This window comes from Marmota marmota, unplaced genomic scaffold, assembly GCF_001458135.2.
Source record: "Marmota marmota marmota unplaced genomic scaffold, marMar, whole genome shotgun sequence".
Classification (NCBI taxonomy): domain Eukaryota; kingdom Metazoa; phylum Chordata; class Mammalia; order Rodentia; family Sciuridae; genus Marmota; species Marmota marmota.
This window is the reverse complement of record NW_026000240.1, coordinates 5,304,224-5,330,434: the sequence shown is the minus strand read 5'-3', so window position 1 is coordinate 5,330,434 and position 26,211 is coordinate 5,304,224. Positions and strand designations below refer to the sequence as shown.

At 46.4% G+C, this 26,211-nt stretch overlaps 1 protein-coding gene across 3 annotated transcripts in view; it reads left to right on the top strand.

The window, feature by feature from the left end:
• The window catches only part of Pdia5 (protein disulfide isomerase family A member 5), a 90,519-nt gene that overhangs the window by 686 nt on the left and 63,622 nt on the right, over positions 1–26,211 (top strand). For 2 of the 3 annotated variants that reach the window (XM_015486860.2, XM_015486862.2), the window contains exons 2-3: positions 22,224–22,350; positions 24,672–24,759. In XM_015486860.2, coding sequence (XP_015342346.1) covers positions 22,224–22,350; positions 24,672–24,759 — 215 coding nt within the window. Of the gene's footprint in view, positions 1–8,855; positions 8,877–22,223; positions 22,351–24,671; positions 24,760–26,211 lie in introns of those variants that run through there. The other variant, XM_015486861.2, reaches the window with a different exon arrangement.

Sequence of the window (26,211 nt, the reverse complement as noted above, 5' to 3'; positions counted from 1 at the left end):
CAGCTCCCGGCCCTTCCCGGGGCGCGCGGGAGCTGCCTCCGGGCACCCGGGTCGGGGCGTGCGTGGCAGGCAGGCGGGCACCCAGTGGCCGCGCCGGAGAGAGCGAGTTGTCCGGGTTCCGTCCCCTCCGAGCGCTCGCTGGCACCGGGGCCAGCGGCAGCCCTGGAGCGCTAGGCTGTAGCGAGGTGCCTGCTACACGGCATAACTTTGCTAGGGCGCAGGTCAGGGGTCGCCCCCAGCTAGGGCGGGACTCTGGTGGGCCGGGGGATGCCCCTCGCCCCAGACTCCGGCTCTGCACCTGTGTGAGTGCAGCGTGGGTTGAGGGTGCTTTCCACTTGCACACAGGAAACCCTGTTTTAGAGCCACCCTTGTTCTTGGTTTCGACCCCAAAGGGCTAGGAAACTGCGGCTAGCCACCAGGTTCGGCCCCACCGGTCTGGGTGGAGTCGCCACCCGCGGGGAGTTCTCCGACATCTCTCCGATGTTGGCTCCAGCAGTACTTTCTAGCTGTAGCGTGGAGTGGCAGGTCACTTAAAGTATCTTAGTTTCTAACCCATGAGACGGGGACAGTCAAGACACCGTCCCCCCGCACATATATATACAAGGTTGTTGGGAGGGTGGGATGAGAAGTCAGAGAAGGAAACTGCAAAAATCACACAGGAATAGAGGATGGGTGGGTCAGGGTGCTGGGAAGGGCGAGAGGAATCTGCTCTAATAAGGGGTCCTCTGGGCGTCCCTGGGAGAGGTTGGAATGGGTGTGCAGGGCCAGCTGAGGACCTGGGTTTGGCTCTTGGTGTTGCTGTGGGTGTGTGATGGGATGAGTGGCCTTCCACAACTTTTCCAGAACTTCTTATCTCTCTCATGTTAGTACCATCCTGGCTCCCTTTTGTCCTGAAGTTCCAGGGAATCTCCAGCTCCTGGAACCCAGATTTTGCAGTTTTTTTTTTTTTCTTTTTGGGTGTGGCAAGGATAGTGGGAAATGGGAGAAGAAAAACTGTTGGCTTAAACATTTCCATCTTCCAATAACTTGTCTGTCTGGGATCACCAGTGACGAGTGGTCCAGCATTTTCTGATTGTCTGAAGACGGTGGGGAAGAAAACTCTGCTGTGAGGTCTCCATTCTCCTTTCAGAATAGAACCAGGCTGGAGTGAGGCTCTTCACTGTCTCTTCACTGCATCTGGGTGTGTTGCATATCTCTGCCATCAGTTCCCTGGAGGTCTCCAAGCCAGGCAGGACTGAGCAGAGGATGGGGCCATCTCCTCCCTGACATCCATCAGGTCTTTGCCCTAAGATTCTTTCAGGGGGTTCTGCCATCTTCCCTTTTTCTCTTCTTGTGAAAATGGAGAGCTTGGGAATCCGAAGTTTCATTCAGCAAACATTTATTTTTATTTGTCAACCACATTGCTTGGCATAGGGTTGGATTTTGGGTAGGGAACAAAATATACATGGTGCCTGCCCTCTGGTGTTGTCCTAGGCTGGGCTGGGTGTTAGTCCTGTGAGTAAAAAAGAGAAGAGCAGGTACTAATACCCTAACTAACTGCTGGTAGCTACCATTGAATGGGAGGCATATATTAATTTAGAGGGAGGTCAGTCTGTCATGATGGTGGGCTAAGCAGCATCTGTAGGGAGTGGGTGCTGTAGTTAGCTAGACAGTGGAGGCCTGCGGTGTCCTCCTCTGGGCCATGTGGAAGAGTAGGAAGGTTTGTGAGAGCACTAGAAGCTGGGAGTCCTGAGCAAACAATGTATATCTTTTCTTTTCCCTAAAACAAGAGTTGGCTTAGCAGGTACAAGTTGGAGGGAATCTATAGGGACAGTGGTGAGTGACTACTGGACACTGGGCTGGGCCTCTGTAAATTTGAATGCTAGTGGATCAGATAAGGGTTTCCTGAGTCCCTGGGAGCAGACTGGGTTTCTTTGTTCATTCGGTATTTGCTGAGGACTGATATGTGCACAACACTGGGCTGAGACCCAAGGAATATAAAGAAGAACAGTGGTCTCCTCCCATCCTTGGATTCACTTCCTGCAGTTTCAGTTACCTGCAGTCAACAAGAAGGGAGAGTACAGTACATTATTTTGAGTGAGAGACTAGATTCACATAACTTTTATCACAGTATAGTTGTAAATGTTATATTATAATTAGTTAATGCTGTTACTCTCTTACTGTGCTTAATTTGTAAATTAAATTTTATTATAGGTATGTGCTCAAAGGAAAAACAGAATAGGTAAGTAAGGTTTGGTACTATCTGTGGTTTCAGACATCCATGGGGGTCATGGGACTATCCCCCTTGGACAAGGGGGACTACTGTATAAAGGAGTCTGCAGGGATTTGTGTTCAGGGATGTACACCCACCACATTATAGCAAAAATATGGAAGTGACTTAAATGCTCAACAACAGCTAGTACAGGTATGTACTTCTGACCCTGTTCATACTATGGAAAGTGGCATTTGTCTTTGTCATTTTGGGCCACCATAACAAATATACCATAGCCCGAGTGGTTTATAAATAGTAGAAATCTATTTCTCACGATTCTAGAGGCTGGGAGTCTGAGACCAGGGTGCCAGCATGGTTGGGTTCAGGGTTAGGGGTGGTCTTCCTGGCTGCAGACTGCTGACTTTTGTTTGCATCTTTACGCGACACAAAGAAGACTGGTGAGCTCTCTTGGGTCCCTTTTCCAAGAGCACTGATCTCCCTGATGAGGGCTCTACCCTCACAGCCTAATCACCTTCCCAAGGCCCCACCTCCTAATACTGTCACAGTAGGGGTCAGGATTTCAGTGTGAATTTTGAGGGGCTACAAACATTCAGCCCATTGCAGTGCTTATAAATAAATGTATTGATTATTGTTAAAATGTGTTAAGCTGTTGATGAAGAGTATCTAAACTTGTGGAAAAGTGCCCAAGTGTAATTACCGGAAAAGCAGGATATAAAACCGGATCCCAAGGTGGCTGATGTTCCGTGTGTGAAGAATTAGCTGTGCTCCAAATGTTAGCAGTTATTATTCTGGAAGGTGGAGTGGTGGATGACTTTCACTTACTTCTTTGCTTCTACTTTTCATATATTTTCCCTGTGAATATGTATTAGTTTATAATCAGATAAGTTAAAGATTTTATAAAAAGCTCTCCTTGGAGATCTTCCTTTAACCTCCCAGAAACATACTGGAGTTGAGAGTGGCACTGTCAACACCTGAGACAAGTTAGCCCCAGAGCTCCCAGGTCATGTATCTCTGCCCTTGGGAGCTCCTGTGGTGGAGGCTGTGCTGTCCCATGGAGCCCTGTGAGTGACATCAGCCCTGTTCCTCCCTGCAGTGCTCCCTTTCCTGGAAGCGTGCCTGTGGATTGCAGTCCAGTCTCTGTCCAGTCCACAGGATGGAGAGGTATCCTGTCAGGGCTGGAGCACCCTCCGTAATTCAGTGGTTCTCGGACATCAAGCCAATGACAGCAGCTGTGCTATGATCAAGTTTTCACTGATCCACAGACAAATTGGACAAATAACTAGAGTGAATGTTCTTGCTGGTATTTTTTTTCTCCGAATCCAAATATTTTAAGTTAAAAAACTTGTCTGCTATTTTTTTCTGACTTGATGTCCCTATTTTGGTGGGGTGTTTCTAGTGTTGTTTTTTTTTTTTTTGAAAAATGAAACTGCTGATAGCATATTGTGATTTCCTTTTAAAAAGTCCTTAGTAACATTTATTTTCAGGTGTGTATGATGCATATTTTAATTTAAAAATATATTTTAAGCTAGGCTTGGTGATGCATACCTGTAATCCCAGTTACTTAGAAGGCTGAAACAGGAGGATTGCAAGTTTGAGGCCAGTCTTAGCAACCTACTGAGACTTTGTCTCAAAACTAAACAGCTGGGGATGTGGTACCCCTGCGTTCTATCCCTAGTACTGAGGATATGTATGTATATATATATATATACATATATATATATATATATATATATATATATATAGCCTGAGATTCAAAAGTCTGAGAACTGCTCTCATTCAACCCTTTTATTTTATTTTGTTTTATTTTCCAGTGCTGGGGATGGAAACCAGGGCCTTGCCAATGCTGGGCAAGTGCTCCACCACTGAGCTATACCCACCCCAGCCCTCATATTTTATGAGGGAATGATGAGGCTCCCAGAGGGATGAGATTCACAGCCACCCACTTAGCAAGGGCAGAGCTGGAGTAGAGCCAGACCTGCTACATTGTAAATTGGCTTCTTCCCACTCCTGTCCTCTCAGTCCCCCATCTTCCGCCTGCTCCCCTGCTTTGCCCCTGATGGTGACTCGAAGCTCAGACCCTAGGGGACAGTGGGTGGAGGTAGGGGAGACAGATGTTTGCCCCGTTCTCTCCTGCAGAGCTTTTAAGGTACACTCACTCAGGTTCTGTACTTCTCTGGGACCATTATATATTTAATAGGCTTTTGTGGGCTGGCCTGGGGACCTTATTGCCATTTATAATGCTGTTTGGAACCTGGAGTGCACTTTTCCCACAGAAATAAACACACTAAGGAGGAAGTCTTAAAACAGAGCCTGTGCATCAGGTGGAGCTGTGGCTGAGTGCCATCCGCGTGACAAGTACCGACTGCTGGGGATTTGGTACAGGGCCAGGCAGTGGGCACTGAGTGACCAGAGAAGGCTGCATGAAATAATGAGTTGGGAGCTGGCCTCATGAGAAAGGCAGACTCCCAGCCCTGTGACCAGAGTGTGGATCCTCCTGTCTGGCTGACATGTTCCTAGCACCTAGCCTAGCCCTGGTGCGCAGGGGTGTGTGTGTGTGTGTGTGTGTGTGTGTGTGTGTGTGTGAAAGAATGAATGAGGCAGGCAGGGAAGGAAGCCTCCAAGACTGAGACCCAAGGAGGGAGAGGCCAGGCTTTGAATCTGGCGATGGGTCATAAAGAAGCTTAAATGCCCGGCAAAGCCCGGGGGACTGGATTCTGTAGGTGATGAAGAGATGTGATCAAAGCCGCCCTTTTAATAACAACATCAATCAGGCCTCGTGCTGGGTTGGGTTGGGTTGGAGGGGAGAGGCTGGGTTACTTTTCCAGAATACACTTTCATCCTCTTGCTTTTCTCCCTGTTATCCACAAGATAGAGTCAAGTGTGACGTGGTGGAAAGAACAGGCTTTTAGCCAGCTAGACCTAGCTCGGGAGCTCTGTGGCCTTGGGCCCTGCCTCACTTTTCTTGTTGGTAAGTGGTGATAATAATATCCATCTTGCAGAGTTGAAAGGATCAGAAATAACACAGGTTCACAGCACAGTGCTTGGTGTGGGAAATTGCCTGGCCAGTGGAGCCTCAGCAGCCATTGCAGGCTGTTAAATACAAAGTGATGGAAGATCAGTGAAGAGGGGTTGGTGGGCAATGGCAGGCCAGGGTGGGGGTGTGACATTGATGCCATATAGGGGGTCCTGTGGTGCTGGGTTGCTCTACTGAGGCCCTTGGGCCTGCTCTTGACTTGCCTTGCTCCCTCTCCCCTGGCCCCTGTAGAGACACTTGGTGTCATATAGAGGGGCTAAGGATTTAAGTGCACTGTGTTTTTTCTCTGCTTCCTCCTGAAAGTGGATGCTCTCTTGAGAACAGAGATGCTAACCTCCTCAGTCCCTGGAGGGTTTCACCCTGGCTTTGTGGTCTGCTCTGTGGGCTTTCTTGTCTTGCTTAGTGCTTGTGGTAGGTTTTGAAGCTAAGTGACAACAGGCCGGAAACAGACGCATTACGTATAATGAAGGCTTAAGTTCTTTCACACTGTCTGAGTCTCCCCACTTGATGTGCTACCCACCCTCCCTGCATCTCAGGCCCCAGTGAGAGAGGGAAGGAGCAGCAGCGCTCACCGCTGGTGGGCCGATCCATTCTGCATCATGTGCTGGAGCCTCTGGCTGCCTGTTTGCTGTGCTGTCCAGAATTTTGTAAAACCTGTTACATTTGTAGAGGGCCTTACCTTAGAGTTTACAAGGCATTTCTACATATTTCTCGTCAATGTAGTGTTGTGTCCTCTGTTAACTTGGTGCGGTGAGCTGGTTAAGTCCTCTGACCCCAGAGAGGGTTGAACAGAGGTCGGAAGTAAGACATCATTTGACAAGATTGGAGGTGTGTGTGGCCTTGAAGGTGAAGGCGTAGAGGAATAGGCTGGGACACACAGTGGCTCACTTGAATGTTTAAGTAGCCTTGCTGGCAGCTGTTTTCCTGGAGTGTCCCTGCAATTTGTTGGTTAGCTCCTGACGGCTGCAGTGCAGGAGGGGCAGCCAGATAGACATGGACTGGCTTCATCCTCCCCAGTAGCTCTAGTTGCTGTCCCCTCTGACCTCCCTATGCTACATACCAGTCTGTGAGCGCTTCTCACTGTTAGCTTTGCAATCATGCAGTGGGGGGTTAATGACACTCAGATAGCATGATGTTAGAATAGCCTTTTTGTGTCTTTTTATTCCTCAAAGTCACATTGAGGTCCCAGTTGTATGTGCAGTTTCTAACTCATTATAGCTTGCCAGGGCAGTGGGGGGAGTATCCATTCCCACCAAAGAATCCTGCAATTCCTCTAGCTCCTTGGTGTCATGAATGAGTGAGCAGATCCTTTAGTCCCTGTTGGAAGGTGCTATGGAAGATCCAGATGGAGAGTTACAAGTGGGGTTCAAGCACCCAGGTGACCCAGCATCTGAGCCCATTTGTGGGCGGGGCTAGAGCCAAGTAGGTGAGAGTGCCCAGGGGCCAGTGGGTTTGCTGTTGTCAGGGGCCTCATTTCGCTATGTTCTGGCCAGAGTATTATGTGTGCCCCACATCAGAGTCCTGTGGACCAGCCTTGACATCCAGTGTGTGTCACAGGTGTGCCCATTCAACAGATATTTCTTTTCCAAATGCATGTTTCCTGTGAATCTGTGAGCCAGTCCCCACACTAAGGTATTGGGGAAATAATGATAAATAAGATCGATACTGTCCCTCTTCCCAGTGGCTTAGTGGGAGAGCCACTGATTAATGATTTCATTCACACAGTAGGTGCTGGAAAGAAAGTGTAAGGTAGTAAGAAAATGTGTATCAGGGATCCCTTGCCTGATGCAGGGCTTCAGGACAGCCTTCTCTGAGAACTTATGGGCCCTCTCTTAGAATAGCTTTTAAATGTATAAATCAGAACATATAGACTTACAAAGGAAACAGTTCTGTTGAAATAGAATACATATTGAATAATATGATAGCAACTTTGTGATCAAATAATACTTGCTTTTTGGGGGGAGACCAGTACCAGCAATTGAACTCAGGGGCACTTAACCACTGAGCCACATCCCCAGCCCTATTTTGTATTTTATTTAGAGACAGGGTATCACTGAGTCGCTTAGAACCTCGCTTTTCGCTGAGGCTGGCTGGCTTTGAACTCGCCATCCTCCTGCCTCTGACTCCTAGGTCACTGGGATTACTGGCATGCACCACTGTGCCTGGCAATATTTGCTTTTTTTAATTGATGAATCAGACAAGAAGATCTAATTTCAGTGTAGGTATCTTCTGTAATTTTAAGCACCGATGTACATGAACAGTATTTCAGGATATCTGCACCAATTGGGACGTGATTAGAAAAGGTGATTTCTGTTTGTGGCAAAGTCAGACACTGCTGGTAATTGCCACTGTAATGTGCCACCTACTTCAAACATGCAGAAAGCACTCAAACATTCATAAATACATTCATAATAAAAGCTGGATTTCAGTCAGAGGTTGGTGAAAATTAAGATGTAACTTCTTTCCACCCAACTTCATAGACTCCACTGCAAAGAAAAAGGATTAAAACTTGAAAATAAGAGATGACTTTGTAACCTTTTAATGCAATACTGGGGCAGTGTGTAAGAAGCCCACCTGAGGCCCATCTGGTGCCCTGGGTGATGTTTGTTTTTCTTTTGAACCCACACACTGTAGGGTTAAGTAGGATGTGAATGGTTCCTGTTTGATAGAGAAGAGAAACCCAACAGTTATTGCCCTGAAGGACAGAGCCAGTTTGGTTTCTATATTAACTCAGTATTCTTTCCCGCCTCCCCTCATTGGCTATATGTGTATTACTTCCTTATATCCTCTTTTTAAAAGTATTTTTAAATACTTTTTTTTCCCCCTTATATCTTCTTTTGACCAAGCTTTGTCATTTTAGTGGGTCTTTTTTTGTTTTTGTACCAGGGATTGAACCTTGGGGCACTTAACCTCTGAGTCACATCCATATATATATATATATATATATATATATATACATACATATATAATCAACTTAGTGAGACTCTGTCATATATATATATATATATATATATATATATATATATATATATGAAATAGATAAACAGCAATTTTGTGATAAAATAATATTTGCTTTTTAAAAAAAGTATTTCTAATTGTAGATGGACACAATACCTTTATTTTATTTTATTTTTTTGTGGTGCTAGGGATTGAGCCCATGGCCTTGTGCATGCAAGGCAGGCACTTTACCAACTGAGCTAAATCCCCAGCCATATTTTCTTTTTTTTACTATACATATGAGACAGGGTCTCACTAAGTTGATTAGGGCCTTGCTAAGTTGCCGAGGCTGGCTTTGAACTCACAATCCTGCCACTGGGATTACACCCATGCCCACGCCTGGCATTGGGTCCCTTATTAATGAGTTAAATATTAACTTTGATATGTGCTCAGTGTCTGTTTTTTATGGGAATTAGAGTGTAGGGCAGGAAGAGGAGGTGGCTGAGGGAGGGCCGAGGAACAGCAGCATGCAAAGGGCTAAGGGAGAGGAGGGTGTGTGAAGAAAACAGAAAGGATGACCAGAGAGGTAGAGAGAGACCAAGAATGTCTTGCCTGGTCTAAGAGGTCAAGCACAAGAGCTGATCTGGTGTGGTGAGAGGATGCAGGTTTCAGAGGGATGAGCAATGGATGCAGGTGAGGTGGTAGAAAATTCTGCCTGTGAATGGAGTGGGGAGTGATGTGGGGTCCAGAGAGGTTATTAAAGGGCGGATAAGTGATAGAATTTCTCCAGCCTGGCTGTGGATAAAAACCACTTTAAGAATATGTATGACCCTCCAGACATGTGGGTTGATATTCTCAAGAAGGTGGCCTAGGAATCTGTATTACCAAAAGGCCTATATCTAGAGCTGCGCTTTGGCTACAGAAATTTATAATGTCATGTTTTAGTCAGGTTTCCATGGCTATAACAAAATACCTGTGATAGTCAACTTAAAAGGAGGAAAGGTTTGTTTTGGCTCTCAGTTTCATGGGTTTCGGTCCATGCTTGCTTTGCCCCATTGCTTCGGTCCTGTGGTGGCCCAGGACGTCATGGCAGGAGCATGTGGTGGAGGAAACCTGTTCACCTCAGGGCAATCAGGTAGCTAAGTCAGATAAGAGGGGGCTGGGGTTGCAATATCCCCTTCAAGGGCATGCCCCAGGGATCTAACTTCCTTCCAGTAGATCCTGCTTCCTGAAGATTCCACCCCCTGCCCAAAGCACCACCGGCTGGCCACCATGCCTGTAACACACGAGTCTCTGGGGTACTTCCAGATCCAAGCTGTAGCCGGTAACAACATTAGCTTTGCATGGTGGAGAATGTTTAGCCGGGCACGGTGCTGCTCTGCCCCAAGTGGTGTGCCACATGTTCCCCTTCACAACACCTGCTCTGGTGTCATGTGGCCTGAGCACACGCTGTTTTTGCTGAAGGGACTTGGGGGACTGCAGGTAGCAGAGGAAGGAGGATCAGGTCATCCCCATGGCTCTTTGCCATTGGTCACACTCAGTCACGGGTTGGAAGGGAAAGCAGACTTGGCCTCTCGGCTTTGTCCTGGATGGAGCCCTAGGGGAGGGAGAGAGCTTGAGCAATATCTGTGACTCTTCACGTGGGGGTGCATAGAGAAGAGCATCGCATCTGTGCTCTCAGGCGTCTGTCGGGGCCCTGGCCATACGGCCTTGGCTTGACCCGTGGCGAGTGTCTTAACTGCCTTGAGCCTCAGTTTTCACATATCTACAGTGGGAGTAGTACCACCTCCCACGCTGGTTGTTTATAGCAGTTTTGCAAACATTTTTACTGTGACTCCTGCAAGAACAGTTGTACATTTTAAAATATAGTCCAGTATATATAAATAAATACAACAGATATAAAGCTTCCCTTAAATGCTTAGTCTTGCTACCTATGCTACACACTGTAATTGCTGTTTAATGTCATTTTAAAAAGATGCTGGTGTCACCCAATGGATTGGTTTCATGACTGCTCTTGGGTTTTGACCTGAAGGGTGAAATCATGGTAAACCCTCTCCTTTAGAGGACCGATGGTGATAATGTGTGTCAAAGCGCGGCTGTGCACTGTGGGTCATGAGGGGGAGGGAGTTGTTATTTTCTTATCAATTAGCAGAGATTTGAGGCAGAGTTGGATTTCCGGAGTGGGAATTCACCTGCTCTTCCTCCTCCCAGCTGCCTAATTCAATGTTCCCTCTACCAGTTCTTCCTCGTTAACAGGCCTGGCACACCGGGTTGGCAGCCACCCAAAGCCCTCTTGGCTCTAAAAGAGGTTTTCCAAAACATTAAAAGCTTCGGGGACTTAAGTCTTGGTTAAATGCACTGCAGTTGCAATTTCAGGATAAGAACCCTGTTTTTATAAGCTCTCAGATCAATTGTACTGCCCCTGACTTGTCCCTGTTGACAGCCACATTTGTGCTGTGGGGGACATGGGGGGAGAGGGAGATTGCACCATGGAGCCCTAAATATAAAGTGTGCTTTCTTCTTGTTGTTCTTATCTTTTAGTACTGGGGATTAAACCCCGGGCACTCTACCTCTCAGCTTCATCTCCAGCGTTTTTATTTTATTTTATTTTTTATTTTGAGACAGAGTCTTGATAAATTGCCCCGCCTAACCTCTAACTTGCTATCTTCCTGCCTCAGCCTCCCCAATAGCTGGGATTACAGGCACGTACCATCGCATCCAGCTAAGTGTTATTTTTTTTTTAATTTATTTTTTTAGGTGTAGATGGATACAACACAATGCCTTTATTTTTATGTGGTGCTGAGGATCGAACCCGGATCCCCCGTGCTAGGTGAGCGCTCTACCGCTGAGCCACAATCCCAGCCCCTAAGGTGTTATTTTTTTTAAAGAAAGCAAAATGTAGGTTGCTATTCCTAATCCAAAATGCTTGCAACTGGAAGTGTTGGATTTCAGATTTTTTTGAATTTTGGAATATTTGCATAGACACATAATGTGATATCCTGGTGATGGGACCTAAGTCTAAACATAGAATCCATTTATCTTTTGTATACCTTTCATTACACGTGGCCTGAAGGTAACTTCATACCTTATTTTTGGCATACTTGCATTTTGACTCTGATGTGGAATTTTCCACTTGAGCTCATGTCAACACTCAAAAAGTTTTGGATTTTGGAGCTTTTAGGATTTTGGATTTTTAGATTAGGGATACTTCACGTGTGTAAGAAACGCAGTCAGCCTTATTTATGGAAACAAATAGTGAGGTGTGTGTGGCTATAGGAATCTGTCTTCTTTATGCTTCAGCTTGGGCACTGGGGTCTGTCCGATTTGGTTCTGAATCACAGCTCACTTACTCCCTCTGTGACCTTGACCAAGGGCTGTAGTTTTGACCTTGAGTGGAAGATTTGGTTGCCACCTTGTGGCACTCTTGGCAGGGGGTGAACCCTTTAGGAGCTTGGCTCTAGTGGAAGGAAGTAGGTCACTGGGGCCCTGCCCATGAGAGGGCTCTTGTGTGGCTCCTCCTTCATTCTCTTTTGATTCCTGTCCATAAAATCTGCCATCCACTTCCTTCTCTGGTCATCAGGCTCCCTCACCCGAGGTGGTGGGTCTACCTGATCATAGACTAGAACCTTCAAAAAACCGTGAGCTAAAAGAAACCTTTTCTCTTGGAGTTAATTATCTCAAGTATTTTGTAATATTGACAAAAAGCTTAATAATACAGCAAAATTCTTAACTCAGTCTCTTTATAAAATGGGTATAATAAAGTACTTCTTATGCTTGTTAAGGTAATTAAATTAGAAAATCACGTGAACTGCTTAGCTCATTGTGGGTCACACTGTTGTTCTGGTCATAATGGGCTAATCCATAGGCCCTGAATTTTGGAATGAAAGAATCTTCTCTTGGATTCTTCTATTCCAATGCTTTCCCCCCTGCACGTTCCCCTTTCTGGGGGTGGTGCTGAGGATTGAACCCAAGGGCTGCTTTTACCACTGAGCTACATCCCAGACCTTTTGATTTTTTTATTTTGAGATGACATCTTACTAAGTTGCTGAAGCTGGCCTTGACTTTGTGCTCCCTCTGCTTTATCTTCCCGAGTTACTGAGATTACAGGCATGTGCCACCACGCCTAGCCATTTCCCCCTTTAATAAGCATAGTTAACTCTCCCAAGTGCAGCTAGCCAGGAGTCCACCCCCCACACACACACACACGGAGTGTCACTATTTGGGGACTCGCGGTGCTCGTGGTTATTTTGAAGGCTGCCAGGTAGACACTTGAGCATTTGGAAGTGTGGTTGATGAAGTCCCCAATCTTGACTTGCTCTGAGGCCTTCACTTCTGGTGAAGAGTGGTGCTTAGCCGTGAAGTTGATGACTTGCTTAAAATTTGACTTTTAAGGAGCATAATTTACTCATATTTTAAAATTAATGTTCTTTTGTGCATCTTTATCGTCAAAGCCATTCTACAAGTATTTGCAGGGTGTATGTTGCATATAAAGCATTTTGCAGATTCTGTGTAATAGTTTCTGTAAAAAAGCTCTAAGCTCATGTGGGAAAGTGCCACTGAGCACTTATTGGACAGAGACATATCAGAAGGCTTAGGAATAGGCAGGGACAGCGTTGGGTTCTGAGCATCTCTTTTTTTCTTACTTTTGTTGGACAAGTTTTTTGTTTTCATCTGCCGCAGTCTGTCTGGGCACAAAATAACCGAGCTGCCACAAAACCTTGTAGGTTCAAACAGCAACTCTTTATTCCCCAACTCTCACCGGCACTCTACACACACTTCCTGGGGATACACTCCCTCCACCGGCTCCAAGCGCCAATTCTCCCCACTAGAAGTGCACGGGAACTCCAAAGTAGCGGGCACCCAAGGCAGCAGGATCCGCCCTAATTGGCCCCCAAATTTGGTCTTGGTACCAGTGGGGGGGGTGAGGTTCTTTGCCTCACCTCTGTCCCAGCAGGATCTGCCCTAATCCTGGAGCCGCCCTAATCCCAGAGCAGGGTCACCTTTCAACCATTCCCTCTAGCAAAATGCCAGGCTTCATTCTCACTAAATTGTGGCTCTCAACATTCATCCCCTCTTGTTTGGAAATAGTGCCAGACTTATAGAAGAGGTGCAAGAAAAATACAAAGGATTCTCAAATCTCCTTTGTTCGGTTTCCATGAATATTAGTATTTTATCACATCTGTTTGATTGTGTTCTTCCTCTACATATGTAAAGTTTACATATAATATCCTTTGCCCCATGAATACTTCAGTACAGTCTTGTGCACATGTTTTGTTCAGTGATGGTTTGCACTTCCTAGAACTGATTCCTGTAGGTTAAATGATGCATGACTGTATTTCCTAAAGTGCAGGGACATGCTTTCATAACCACACTGTAGCGGTTAAAATCAGGAAGATAGTACAATGGCCCCTCGGTATCTTTGGGGGATTGGTTCCAGGAACCGCTACAGATAACAAAATTCATGGATGCCCAGGTTCCTTAAATAAGATGGTGTAGTACTTGCCTAAAAGCTACACATACACTTTATGACATCATCATCTCTAGCTCACTGGTAATGCTTGGTTCAGTTGAAAATGCTTTGAAAATAGTTGCTAACTTATACTGTTTAGGAATCATAATAAGAAAAATAAGTATTCCTGTTCAATATAGATGAAAATCAAAATTTGTTTTTCCATCCAAAGTTGGTTGAATATATAGATGAGGAATCCACAGATACAGAGGGACTCACAGATTCATTACTCAGTTCAAATCACACATTGCATTTAGTTGTTGTTCTTTAGTTGCGTTTAACTTGGAACAGTGCTTAGTCTTTTGTGGCCATGACATTTTTGAAGAATTTTTCTCAGTTTGGTTTTTGATGTTTTTTTCCATTCGGTGCATTATAGCAGGAGGCACGTGATGTCAATTTGACCCATCACTGGTGGTGGTAACGTTGGCCCTTTAGTAGAGGGGGTTTCTGCCCTGTTTATCCACTGTAAAGTTGTATTTTCTGTGGGGAGATACTTTGAGACTGTTATTTCCATAACAGTAGCCAAGTGGCTACTGTTTATATATTTAAATTGGATACTTATTATGGCAAGTTGGAAGATTAGAGAAAGGGAAAGACTATATAGTATCCAGGGACAAAACCTTGCATTTTTTTCCCTTACCAGTTTTTTTCCAAGTGTAATTTTGTTTGCTTATGGTTGTGGTCATACCATGTGTATTTTGAATTCTGCTTTTCAAAAATTTAACATTAAGGCAAATATCTTTTGCATTGCACCATCTTTGAAAGCATGTCTGTATTATTTTCCACTTTGTATAACCATTCCTCTGCTGATGGACGTTTGAGTTGTTTACAGGTCTTGGATCTTCCAAATAGGGTTGTATGAGTCATTTCTGTGTCAGAACTTCTGCTAATTTCCTCAAGGCAGATTCCCAGAAGTGGAATTATAAAATCAAAGAGTACAAATATTTTCAAGATACCTGATGCATTATGTCAATTAGCTTTCCAAAAGAATTGTGTAGTTTATGTGTTTGTCACAGTATATGGCAGTTGGACCCAATATTTTAAGAGATAAACTAATGGTGCTTCTTAATCTTTTTTTTTTTTTAATTTTGAAACTGTAGCCCACCAGTGAAGATATGTGTTGAGATTAATTTCCTGGATTTTGAATTATGAGAGCATTGGTATTTATTTCCAAAGATAAATTATAGTACAATGTAGCCCATTACTCTTTTCAAGTGGTAACGTTGTTCCCCAGCAGTGGAATGAGCTCTGATGTCTTGGAGATGGCAGTATCTAGGGAAGATCCTTCAGGCTGGAGAGGGGTTTGAGATCTCATGTGTGAGGGCTTGGGGTATTTCACCTGGAGGGTCCTACAAGGGGATGTATTTGCCATCTTTAGAGTGTGATTGCCTGATAGTTGGTGTGGGAAGTGGAGGAATTTAAACATTTTAGTGATTGGAGCTGTCCAAGATGAAATGGGTAGGACAGAGGATGTGGATTTATAAGTATTAACATATCAAGATCCCACAGCCTTCTGGGTCCAACTGAGTCTAGCCATCTCAGGTGATTTTGAGTCCTTGGCTCATCTGAAGATGACATGTGAGAGGATTTCTATATAGGGAAACCAATCAGCCCAACTCAAAAGCATTCACTTGCAAGAGACATCCTGGCCTGAGTCTCCTGGAGGGTCCCTTTAATAGAAAAAGGCTGAGGTAAGGAGACTGGAGAGTTAATTGTCTTGACATTTGTGGGTAGCTGTTATGAGATGGCCAAGATACCTGATAATAATAGGGTCAGGGAAAACCTGGAGACTTGGGAGGAACACAGGGCAGATCAATCCCTTGTCAGTCTCTCTGTCTCCTTCCTTATAAACAATTTATCTAAAGTATAATGCAAGATTTGATGCCTTAGGCACTTTGAAGTATCCCCACTGAAACAGATGTTAATATTTCTTTCTAGTTAAGGCTTTTGTTTGAGTAGGTATTCTAATCTATCTGTATATGGGCCAGAAGATCCAGAATAATAGTGCCTTAAAAAGACTATTTATTTTACTCCTATAGAAGGGATGTTGCTGGGCCAGTGTGTCCCTGTGTGGTGTTGGGGAGACAGTCTTTCTCTGTTGTTAACTCCACATCTTTAGTAAGTCCTTCTCATGGTCTCAAGGTGGCTTCTTGAGTTTTGGCTGTCTTGTCTAAATTCCAGCAGGAGGAAGAAGGAAGGGACTAAGAAGACTCATATCAGATGTCTTTTAGGGAGAGTTCCTAAAAGTGACCATGAACACCTGGGCCTACATTCCAGGGACTGGAATTTTGCCATATGGCCACACTTGCTCCAAGGGAGACTGAGAAGTGAGGCTTTTATTGTGGGTAGCCACATGCCCAGGGAATCAGTAGCTTCTTCACAAGATGCGATCACCTCTGGTAGCCTTCAAGTCAAGTGTCCCAGAAGTCACAGTAGGAAAGAAACTTTGGAAGTCACTTTGAGCACCCCCATTTTCCAGAGGAGGAAACCAAGATTTCAAGGAGAGATGACTGGTCCAAAGTTGGAGCCAGTAACTATCAAGGTCAGAATTAAACTTGGGTTTGACTCCAAGTACATTGCTCTGTCTCCAAATCCTGAGCTCTAAGTTCTCATCTAGCTCAAGTCCTCTGACTTCGGGTTCAGACCTCATCTGTTTTTAACCTTTTCCTTGAGTCCCTTCACCACTAGCTTCTTCAGCTTCTAGACTTTTAGAGTCTGACATTTCAAAGCTATTTTGAGCAAAATGTGGGTTAAACTAAATTAAACCAGTTTCTTCACAGCTCCCAGCATGAGAAGGGTATCTTTTTTTCAGGTGACAGAGCACTAAAAAGGTCGAGTTGCTGCCCACCTCCACCCCTTCTCCTAAATGTTAAATTTCTGTCCCTAAATCTTCCTTTGTTAGCAAGCCACTTTTACGTAATTAACTGTCTCTGGCTTCAGGATCTGCAGCAGAAAGTAAATCTATAATGACAGACGGCTTTGCTGGTTACAGCGAATATGAGGGCGCTGGCACACACCCCGGAGACGGAGCTTTTTAAAGCGGAGGGTGTAACGTGCATGGGCTGTTCTCCCTGATTATTCTCCACAATTGTACGACTCTTTAAGTCTGGTGGTGATGGTGGGTGGGTAGCCGGCTCATTCGGCTGATGGAAGAGTGTGTGCCGAGTGCACAATTTGGGAGTGGGCATGAGGCCAGGGCGAGGTGGAAAGGAAAGAGTGCCCATTCCTGGACGTGGTCTCTGGGTTCAGATCTGGAGAAATTTCCACATGTAGGATCTTAATGCTTTGTCCCTGAGGCCCCTGGCAGACCCCAGGATCCTCTGGGCTTGCCCCAAAAAGGTTTAGTATAAATTCCCCTGGGGACCTCCTTGCCATGGTTGTGGGGGATCTGGGCTTCTCCTGGTTATGAGGACAGGACCTACCTAGGCAGGAGCTGGTGGTCTCTTCTGCTCGCCTACTGTGAGACCCTGGTACTGTAACCTCAGAGCCTCTGTCTCCTTATCTGTAGAGAGGTGAGCACCCACTCCCTGGGCTATGATGAGGGGTCAAAGAGCCAATGCACGTGATTCCTGGAAAGCACACTCCAAATGTGCTGGGCGACCTCTCGATCTGGGTCGCTGTGCAGTTGGCTGACGCCACCAGGCTCTTTGGTGCTAAATGTGCGTACGTGTGTGCTCCTTCCTGCCTGGACTTGCTGTTTTGCCTGATTGCAGGCAGGGCCCTAGAGAGGAAGAGGTGGTCCTGCTTTTCTGTTGTCCTTGCTTATTAATAGTACTCATAAAGGTATTTAATTATTATGTTCTTCCATGTGCTGAGCATTATGTTAGGGTCGTCGTATCCTTTTCCCTCCTCATTGTAGGCATTGGTGGTATCCTCTCTATCCTCCAGCCGTAGATGACACTCAGAGGTCTATCACAAGCCTGAGGTCATCATACTATAAATGGTGACACCTAAGTTCACCCAGGTCTGTCCAACTTCAAAGTCAGTGCACTTTCCACAGTGTCTGGGAGCCGGCAAAGGGAGAGGAGGAAGGCAGAGCTTAGAGACATGCGAGCTGGGTGGCTGGAGATGGACAGATACCTGGTACAGGAGGAAGGAACACTACCATTGGACCAGCATGTAGGCATGCGGGGTGCTTCCTGGGCTCTGAAGAGAGCCTTGTACTTTGATGGAGGCAGGAAGATGGTGGAAGGGGCCTAGTGTGGGGGAGGGGAGGGTGCTAGTGCTGTGCTGTGACAGATTGGGGATCTGATACTGTAACTGGTAGAGGGCTGGTTTTCTGATACAAGCAGGATCTGGCCTGGGGACCTCTGTTCCCCCGGCAGCTGAAAAGTGGGACAGGGTCCTTTGCAGTGTTTGACCTGCACTGTGGAGATGTTTTATGAGTGTCAGCTCAGCCCCAAGGTAAATTGGAGGGCTGATAAGCAGGAAGCAGGCAGTGACTGGTGTAGTCAGACAAGTTTGCATGGTGAACAAAGGGGAGCCTTTTTCTCCACCTCTAGAGCCTCTGACTTCGAATGTGAAGAGCCTGCCAAACACAGGCAAGCAGGCTGGCTGGGAGCACCTGTCCAATACCACGCTTTCCCCAGAGGGTGCGACAAAAGAACAGACAGTCTTTGCATCATTAATGTCGTTATTGTAGCTCTAGTTATTGTTGTTACTGAGGTTTGTGGGTTGTGACTTATGGAGTCTGCAGGAAGGCCCTGGGCTGGCCATCCAGGCTCACTGGAGCTGCATCTCCTGGAAAGGAAGGAGCGTGCACACGGAAAGGTTAAGCAGGCAGGAGTGGAGAACCTGGAATGTTAAGTGGCCTGAGGAAGTCCCCTTGGGCTTGTAGGGAGGGAGGAAGTGCCTCTCTCTTGCCCACCTCTGAGGTTGCTGGCTAGGGTGAGGTCTGTCTGAGGGGACAGAGGGCCTGTCATCCCTCCCTACCTCAGAACCTGAGGCCTCACATCTGAGCTCTTTGGACCACGTCTTCCTGGATTCTGTCTGGATCTTGCTATCCCCATTGTTTTCCCCTCTCCCTTTCAGACCTTCAAATCCTGCTTCTCTAGGCAAATCCTCCTTCTTTTGTGCCCAGGAATGCCTGCGGGCTCAGTCTTGGAGGAGACAGCCCCTCCTCCTGACCCTGCTGGGCCTTCTCACCCCTCCTTTGTCACTAGCTCTTGCACTGGATGTGACTGCTCAGCAGCCTGCTACCAAACCCTCCCCATCTGAAATTCTCCCAGATGTCCTGGGGACCTTGCTAAGCCTTGGGCCCCTTCCCAGCCCCTCACCACTCAGCCTGGCCTGCCTTTCCTGTGTCTCTTGTCACGTGGGGTCTGAGAGCCGCCTTCCCACCTCCCTCTTGGTTGTCTGCTCCTCTGGCCCACCCACAGAGACTTCAGACATTCTGTGGCTCACCCTCTTTGGGTGCCTTCTTGCTCACACGTCTCCACCTTGAGCCTTACCCCAAGAGAAAAGCCTCCTCAGCTACTGTTCCCACTCTCCCACCTTTAGCTATGGGTTCCGGTCTCCTAGCCCAGATTCCTCAGAGGCATTTGGGCTTTTCATCTTTCTTCCTCGCTTACCTGTGAGCAGTCATTGAATCTGTAGTTTGTCCCTCCATGGCATTTGGATTGACCCTTTTTTCTCCACTGGGGTAGCTGCCCAGCTGGTCCTTATACCACCAGCCCAGTGGCTTGATGAGTCTATACAGTCCCACACTCATTCCTGCACCCCTTTGTTAACCGGCCAGCCATGCTCCCACCTGCTTCCTGCCCAGACCATGGACTCCCAGGCCAGCCCCCTGCTCTTTCACTGGCTCCAACCCCGACCCTCACTGTGTGTTGGTCTTTCCAGGTTCTGTGGTCCCTTCCAGGGCTCCTGACACCTGCCATGTACTAGCCTTCTTTCTGACCTACTCTTGGTAGGAGACCTCTGCAGGTCAGTGTGTTAATGGATGTGATTTGTCATGTTTATTAAGCTGGACAAACATTTCCTGAGGGCTTTCCGTGGACCCTGCCCTCTAGAGTTCTTAATCATGGGGGTGGAGGTGAGGGTGGGGAGACAGACCCTTCATGGAGACCAGCAGGCAGACTGCAGGGAGTGCCCCCTGTCAGCCCAGCTTCATGACTGGTAATAGGTTTCAGGCAAAGTCAATTTGCTCAGTGTATTTCCTGTGGAGCTTAAATTCTCTACTGTGTCATGGTAAACATTGGGTTAGAGGCTTTGGTGGCTGGCTGGAAAGTGGCTTGTTTAATCTCAGGTGGCCTTTGGTCAGATGACCTGAGGGATTGACTGGTTTTATAGGAAGGAAGCTAAGCTGTGCCGGAGACAGGCTCCTGTGGTTTCTTGTGTGGACATGGTTGTCCCTGAGGCCCAGCTGCATGCCTCTGCCTGGGCAGCTCTTCCCTTTTCCTTCTCCAAGGTTCCAAAAGTAGGTGCCTGCCAGGCTCAGGAAGGGCTGGCCTAGAGGTCAGAGTCCTGGGCCAGGGCAGTTGTTTTTCTTGACTGGTCAGATTATCTGAGGATTAAAAACAGCAGCAAGGCAATCTGTTTTTTAAACAGATTTTTTTTTTTTTTTTTTTTCCTTCTCTCTCATCACCATGTGCATTGAGCTATGGACATTTTAGACTGAAGTTCATTAGCTCCCTGGGAGCAGTTGGATAACACATACTAATCAAGTTGGAGGAGCTTTTTGGTACACTTTTAAGGTTGCACAAGGGCAGTGGGTCCTCAAGCATTGCGTCCAGGTTGGGCAGGATGGGCAGGGTAGACTGAAGGAGAAATAATTCCTCGACTTTTTTTTTTTTTAATATCCTTTTAGTTGTCAACAGACCTTTATTTAATTAATTTTTTTTATATGCAGTGCTGAGAATTGAACTTAGTGCCTTACTAGGCAAGCCACAACCTAGCCCAATTCCTTGTCTTCCTCTTGGAAGGTTGTACTCTGGGGAGAAGGACCTCTGGATCCCAATGGTAGATGGTTTAGAAACACTGGAGTATGGTCATGTTTTCTGTCTTCCACTCTGCTGAGATGGAAATTTGTGTTATATATTATGGTAACTGATATTGACAGCTTATATGATTTATAAAGCATGTTCACTAAGTCCTCCCATCTCATCCACACAGCAGTCTCACGAAGGAGGTATTATCCCCAGGTCAGATGTGAGTCATGAGGCCCCTGGAAGTTGAGTGATGTTGCCTGGAATCTTGGTTGTAGAGTGGTAGAGCCCAGACTCAACTCTAGACCTCTGTCTACCAAGAAGCCGTAGACTGAGAGGCATGGGGGCGAGCAGAGAGACTGGGATTCAGATGTCCTGGCTGGCCTTATTAGCTGTGTAATTTTGATCAGATTCTTTGTTTTTAAAATTTTCTGACAGAAATCAAAACTCTTCTCAGTATTGTGGAATACATCAAATAGTCTCAAGTTGCCCCTTTTTACTGATCACATCCCTCTATGATTTCTGACCTTGTTCCAGTCCAGACTGGTCGCTCTGTAGCCTCTGTTGTCCCAGGACATCTCTTCACCATCATTATGGTAATTCTTCTTGTCTCTGATCTGCTAGATCCTAGGTTCCATGTTGGTTTCATTTTTCCTTTCTTATTTTGCCACAGCATGAATCCCAGTGGCTTCCTGAGAAAGAGTGTGTTGGTGGTAAATTTTGCAAATCTGATATCTTTGGTCTGCATGAGTAAATCTATGCTCACGACAGTTTGGCTGGTTATAGAATTCCATTTGGTTATCATGCTCCTTTAGAATTGTGAAGGCATCATTTCATTGTCTTTTGGGGTGCATTTTCCCTTTTGAAGCTTATATGATATCCTCTTTGTCCACAGTACTGTACCTTGGTGAGGGTCTTTTTTTGTTCACGATGCTGGGCTCTCTCAGCTGAAGACACACCCTTCATATTACAACATTTTCTTTTTCTTTTTTTTTTTTGATACTTTCTTTTCCTTAGTTTTCTCCCTTTGTGTGTATGTGTGTGTTTTTTTAATTTGGCTCTTGTACCTAATGGATTCATTCACTTATTTTTCTTATTGTGTGTCCTTTTTAATTTTTTTTTCCCTAGGAATATTTTTCAGTGCTGAGATCTGTTAGCTGAGTGATAAAAACTAACACCTTTCGTCCATTCCCATCCCAAACACAAAGGGGAGATCTTGATTCTCTGTGGTTTTCTGCCTAGTGCTTCTAAGTGGATGGAGTTTTCATATGGCACCAGTGTGTGGCACTTGGGAAATGTATACAGTTACAGACATTGACCTCCCAGGAGCTTTCTATTGGGGTGATAACATTGTATGCCTGTGTACCCACACCATCCATCTAGCCTCATAAAGTGTGTGGAGCGGGAGGGCGAGGTGGAGACTGGGAGTGGGCTGGGAGGTGCCTCTGGAGGTGAAGAGGCGGGTGTGGTAGTGCCCTGAGAAGGTTTGGTAACCTCATTCCTTAGAAGGAAAATGTGCTCTTGGTGCCACATACCTAGGCACTGATTCTCCCCTGAGCCAGGCTGGGAACTGGGACTCATGGTTCATGGCTTCTTGATCCACAGGTAGTCCTTCCTACGTGGCTATCCTCCACAAAGGTCTCCTCGCTCATTGAGAGGATCTCTGACCCCAAGGACTTGAAAAAAATTCTCAGGACCCGGAATAACGTACTGGTGCTTTACTCCAAATCCGGTGAGTGTCTCTCCTGATCTTGTCATCATCCATAAACTGTAAACTGGTTGCCATCAGATAGAGTGCACGAGAGCAATCTGTTGCTCTGTAAGATGGGTGGGGGTACAGGTGGTAAGGGAGACCTTAGGATTAAGGCCACTGAGGGAGGGTCCTGGGATGTTAGAGTGTCAGTGAAGATTGAGGCAGAGTTACATACAGGCATTTGTTCAGCTGTTTTTGCATCCCGAGGGTCATTTCAATTCTTGATTATGAATACTCCTTGGGAAAGTGCTCTGGAGCCCCTCACTACCTTGGGAGGACAGTAAACCACAGTGGGATGGACACTGGCTTCCTGCACGGGCAGCGCTGAGCCTCACCCGGGTATGTTTTGCTGGAGCTATTGATGAGCTGCCTGAGTTTGCCTGTTGCCAGCTGAATCAGTCCCAAGTGTGGAGGCACTCACCCGGGCCAGCAGCCCTGGCCCTGCCCGGTCCCCATCTGTCTCCCTCTGGGGTCAGACACAAGACATGCAAGACTGGCTTTGGAGTGGGCCCTAAGCTCGGCATGGCAGCTTCACTGGGGCAGGAGCAACAGCCTGCCTGTCTTCTGACCTTGAGGCTGGCAAGGGCACTGTGGACACAGAGAGAGGTTGGCCTGGCTCTTGGCAGCAACTTTGGGAAGGGCAAATGGCTGACGGTTGATCTTGTTCCAGCAGAGTGAAGGGTTTTTTTGCAGCTCCCGAGGATGTCAAGTTTTCTGTGCTCCCGAAGAAGCAGCAGCCAGTAGCTGGCCAGCTCTGGGCACAGCTCTCCCTGGCAGTTCATCCTCGACATCATTGGCACTTGCGGCTGATGGATGTTTTGGACGCGTGACCCTCCTGAATCCTGTGCTCCCCAAGTGTCCGTGGCACATGGCCATTCTTGTGGCCACTTGCTGCTCCTTCCTTTTACAAGGGCCTGGCACACACCCTCCCTGAGTTTGCTTTTGGAAGCCTAGAATGTGAGGAGCCTTCCTCTGCTATCAGGAATAGCAGGGAAACTGAGGCAAGGGGGAAACTGAGGCAGGGAGGAAGCAGTGTTTCTCTGGAGGTCCAGGTACGGGCCTCTGAATAAACCTGGCTCCCTCCCTTAGACATTCCTGGAGCTGGGTTGGTTGTCAGTGAAGAAGGATGCTCGGCTCCTTCTCAGGATACAAGGTGCTTTTATGACACACACAGTACTTTTATGAGACAATTTCATTCGCTTCCTTGCCACAGGGGAGGTTGTGCACTCTGTCTGATAGCAACCAGTTTACAGTTGAGGTCCTTGGAGCTAACAGGGAGTAACTGACTTGCCTGAGGTCTCCTTTCTAGGGGTGGCAGAGCTGGACCCTTAAGTTGCCTCTGCTTCTGGTGTCCTCTGATGGAGGATAGGAAGAAATTGGTTAATGCTGCAGTGACAGAGGACTTTGAGATCAGTGTAAGGCACAGACAGGGCCTTTTACAGCAAGAGTGAGAGTGGGGTATGTCGGGCCTGAGCTCTCGTCTCTGCCCCTGGCCTAGCCTTGCCTCAGTTTCCTGATGGTAGAGCTCCCCGTGCTGCTGACTTTCCAGTCTCCTTCCTGCTTTGGAGTGCTGGGGGTGAAGCCTGGGCAGTTATCTCAGCCCCCTGCCCCCTTGCCCACACCTGCTCACACAAGTCTTGTGACCCCAGTGGGTTTTCTGAGCATCAGAGAAGCTGAATTTTTTCTTCCCTCCCTTTCTGTGACTGAAAGGCAGGGTTGGGACAGGTGGTGGGGTACTTCTGTATTGCTGTCCTTTATTGCCTCACTCCTGCCTGCACTTTAGGAGTGGCTTGCCCTCCTCCTGCCTGGCCATGGCTTCCTGGGAGGGCCTCCTCTGAAGGCTCAGGAGTATTTCTTGCATGATGCTTTTTATTGGTGTCTGAAAGGATCAGCTTTTTTTTTTTTTGTATCTACAAACAGCTACCATTATCCACACTGGAAGAGAAGATCCGCGGAGGCTTATAATTCAGACATCATTTCTGCTTGGCTTTGGGACATATCGGTTGGGTTTTGGTGGGAGAGGCAACAGATTGCTCTCCCTGCCTGCATCTGCCTGGCGGGCCTTTTGAGTGAGCTTGCTGACTAGGGATACACGTGGGAAGGTGATCAGAAGTCTGTAGGGTGTCCGTATCAAACACTGGCCACAGAGGCTGGTCCCCAAGACCCTGCATCCTGTAATAGTAGCCAGGTGCTTTGCCCAGATCCACAGGGACTGTCACTGGACCAATGAGAGGCCTTTCCCTTCTGCTGTTCTTCCAGAACCCCTAGATACAAATGTTTAATGTTTTGTTTTTTTACAGAGGCAGCAGCTGAAAATCATCTCAGGTTATTGTCCACTGTGGCCCAGGCAGTGAAAGGACAAGGCACCATCTGCTGGGTGGACTGTGGGTACGTCCTGGAAGCAGAGGGCACAATGACTGCGGGGGGGCATGTGGGAGCGTGAGAGCTTTGGTGGTTGGGACAGAATTGTCCTTTGGTTAATACTCTGGGAGAGAAGATGGCAGGTTCTATGGAGATTAACCCTGCCCTGGAGAGGGGAGGTCTGGCGGTCCTTCCCTTTCTTCCCAGTCCCCTCCTTTCCTTCTCATTTCCCAGAGCTTTCACTTTCTATTACGTTTTCTTTTTCCTTTTTTTTTTTTTTTTAAATTATTCTTATTTTTTATTGGTTCTTTCTAGTTATATATGACAGTAGAATCTATTTTGGAACACAATTACAAAAACACGGAATATATTTTGTTCTAATTCAGTCCCCAGTTCTTCCCCTTCCCTTCCTCTGCCCCCAGCCCCTTTCTTCTACTCTACTGATCTTTCTACATTTACCTATAGTTATTTTTTTAAATTAATTTCTGGAGGATGTACATGATGGTAAGATTCACTATGGTATATTTATTTATGTACATAGGAATATTATATCTGATTTGTTCCATTAATTTTCTTTATTCCATTCCCCCATTCCTTCCCTTTATTCCCCTTTGTCTACCCCACCTATCTTCTATTTGTTTTTTTATTCCTCCCCGCCTTATTGTGGATTAGCTTCTGCATAGCAGAGAAAACGTTCACCCTTAGATTTTTCAGGACTGGCTTATTTCTTTTAGCATGATAGTCTCTAGTTCCATCCCTTTACTGGCAAATATAATAAAGTTATTATTCTTTTGGGGTAATAATTTTTATATATATATATATATATATATATATGTGTATATATATATATATATATATATATATATATATGATCAAATTCTCTTTATCCATTCATTCTTCTGTTGCTTTATTTTGTATTCCTAGAGGGAGATGGGTGCAGAGGGGTCCTTGTTTTATAGAGGGGGCTGCAGAGAGGCTTTTTTAAGCAAGAACCACACACTTTACCTCCAGCCCAGGCCTTCCCACTAAACGTCTCTGCTGCCCACAGCAAAGGTGGTGAGGTGGGCTGCTCTATATAACTGGGCCTGGGCTTGGACTCCTGGAATGGGTCTGGCCTGGAAAGGTTTTTTTTAGCCCTTAATATAGCCATTCTTGCCTGAGAAACAAGCCTGCCACTACCCTGCAGTTTAAGTGAGCTTTTATGGGACCCACTTCAGTATAATCCTTTTCTGATTTCAATCTGAGTTCTAAATGACTGTTTTGCAAGTGAAGTTTTATAAGTTGATGGCCTCGGGCTTATTCCGCCCACAATTAGAGAGAATTGAAGGATATCCATATTTTAACAAAGCACTGAACAAGCCCAGGAGAATACATCTTAGCCAAGTAGTGTGTGAGTGTGAGTTTGAGTACGTGTGCATGCATCTGACCTCACAACCCCACATTTGATCCCACATTAGCTGAACAGAACAGACTGCTCTC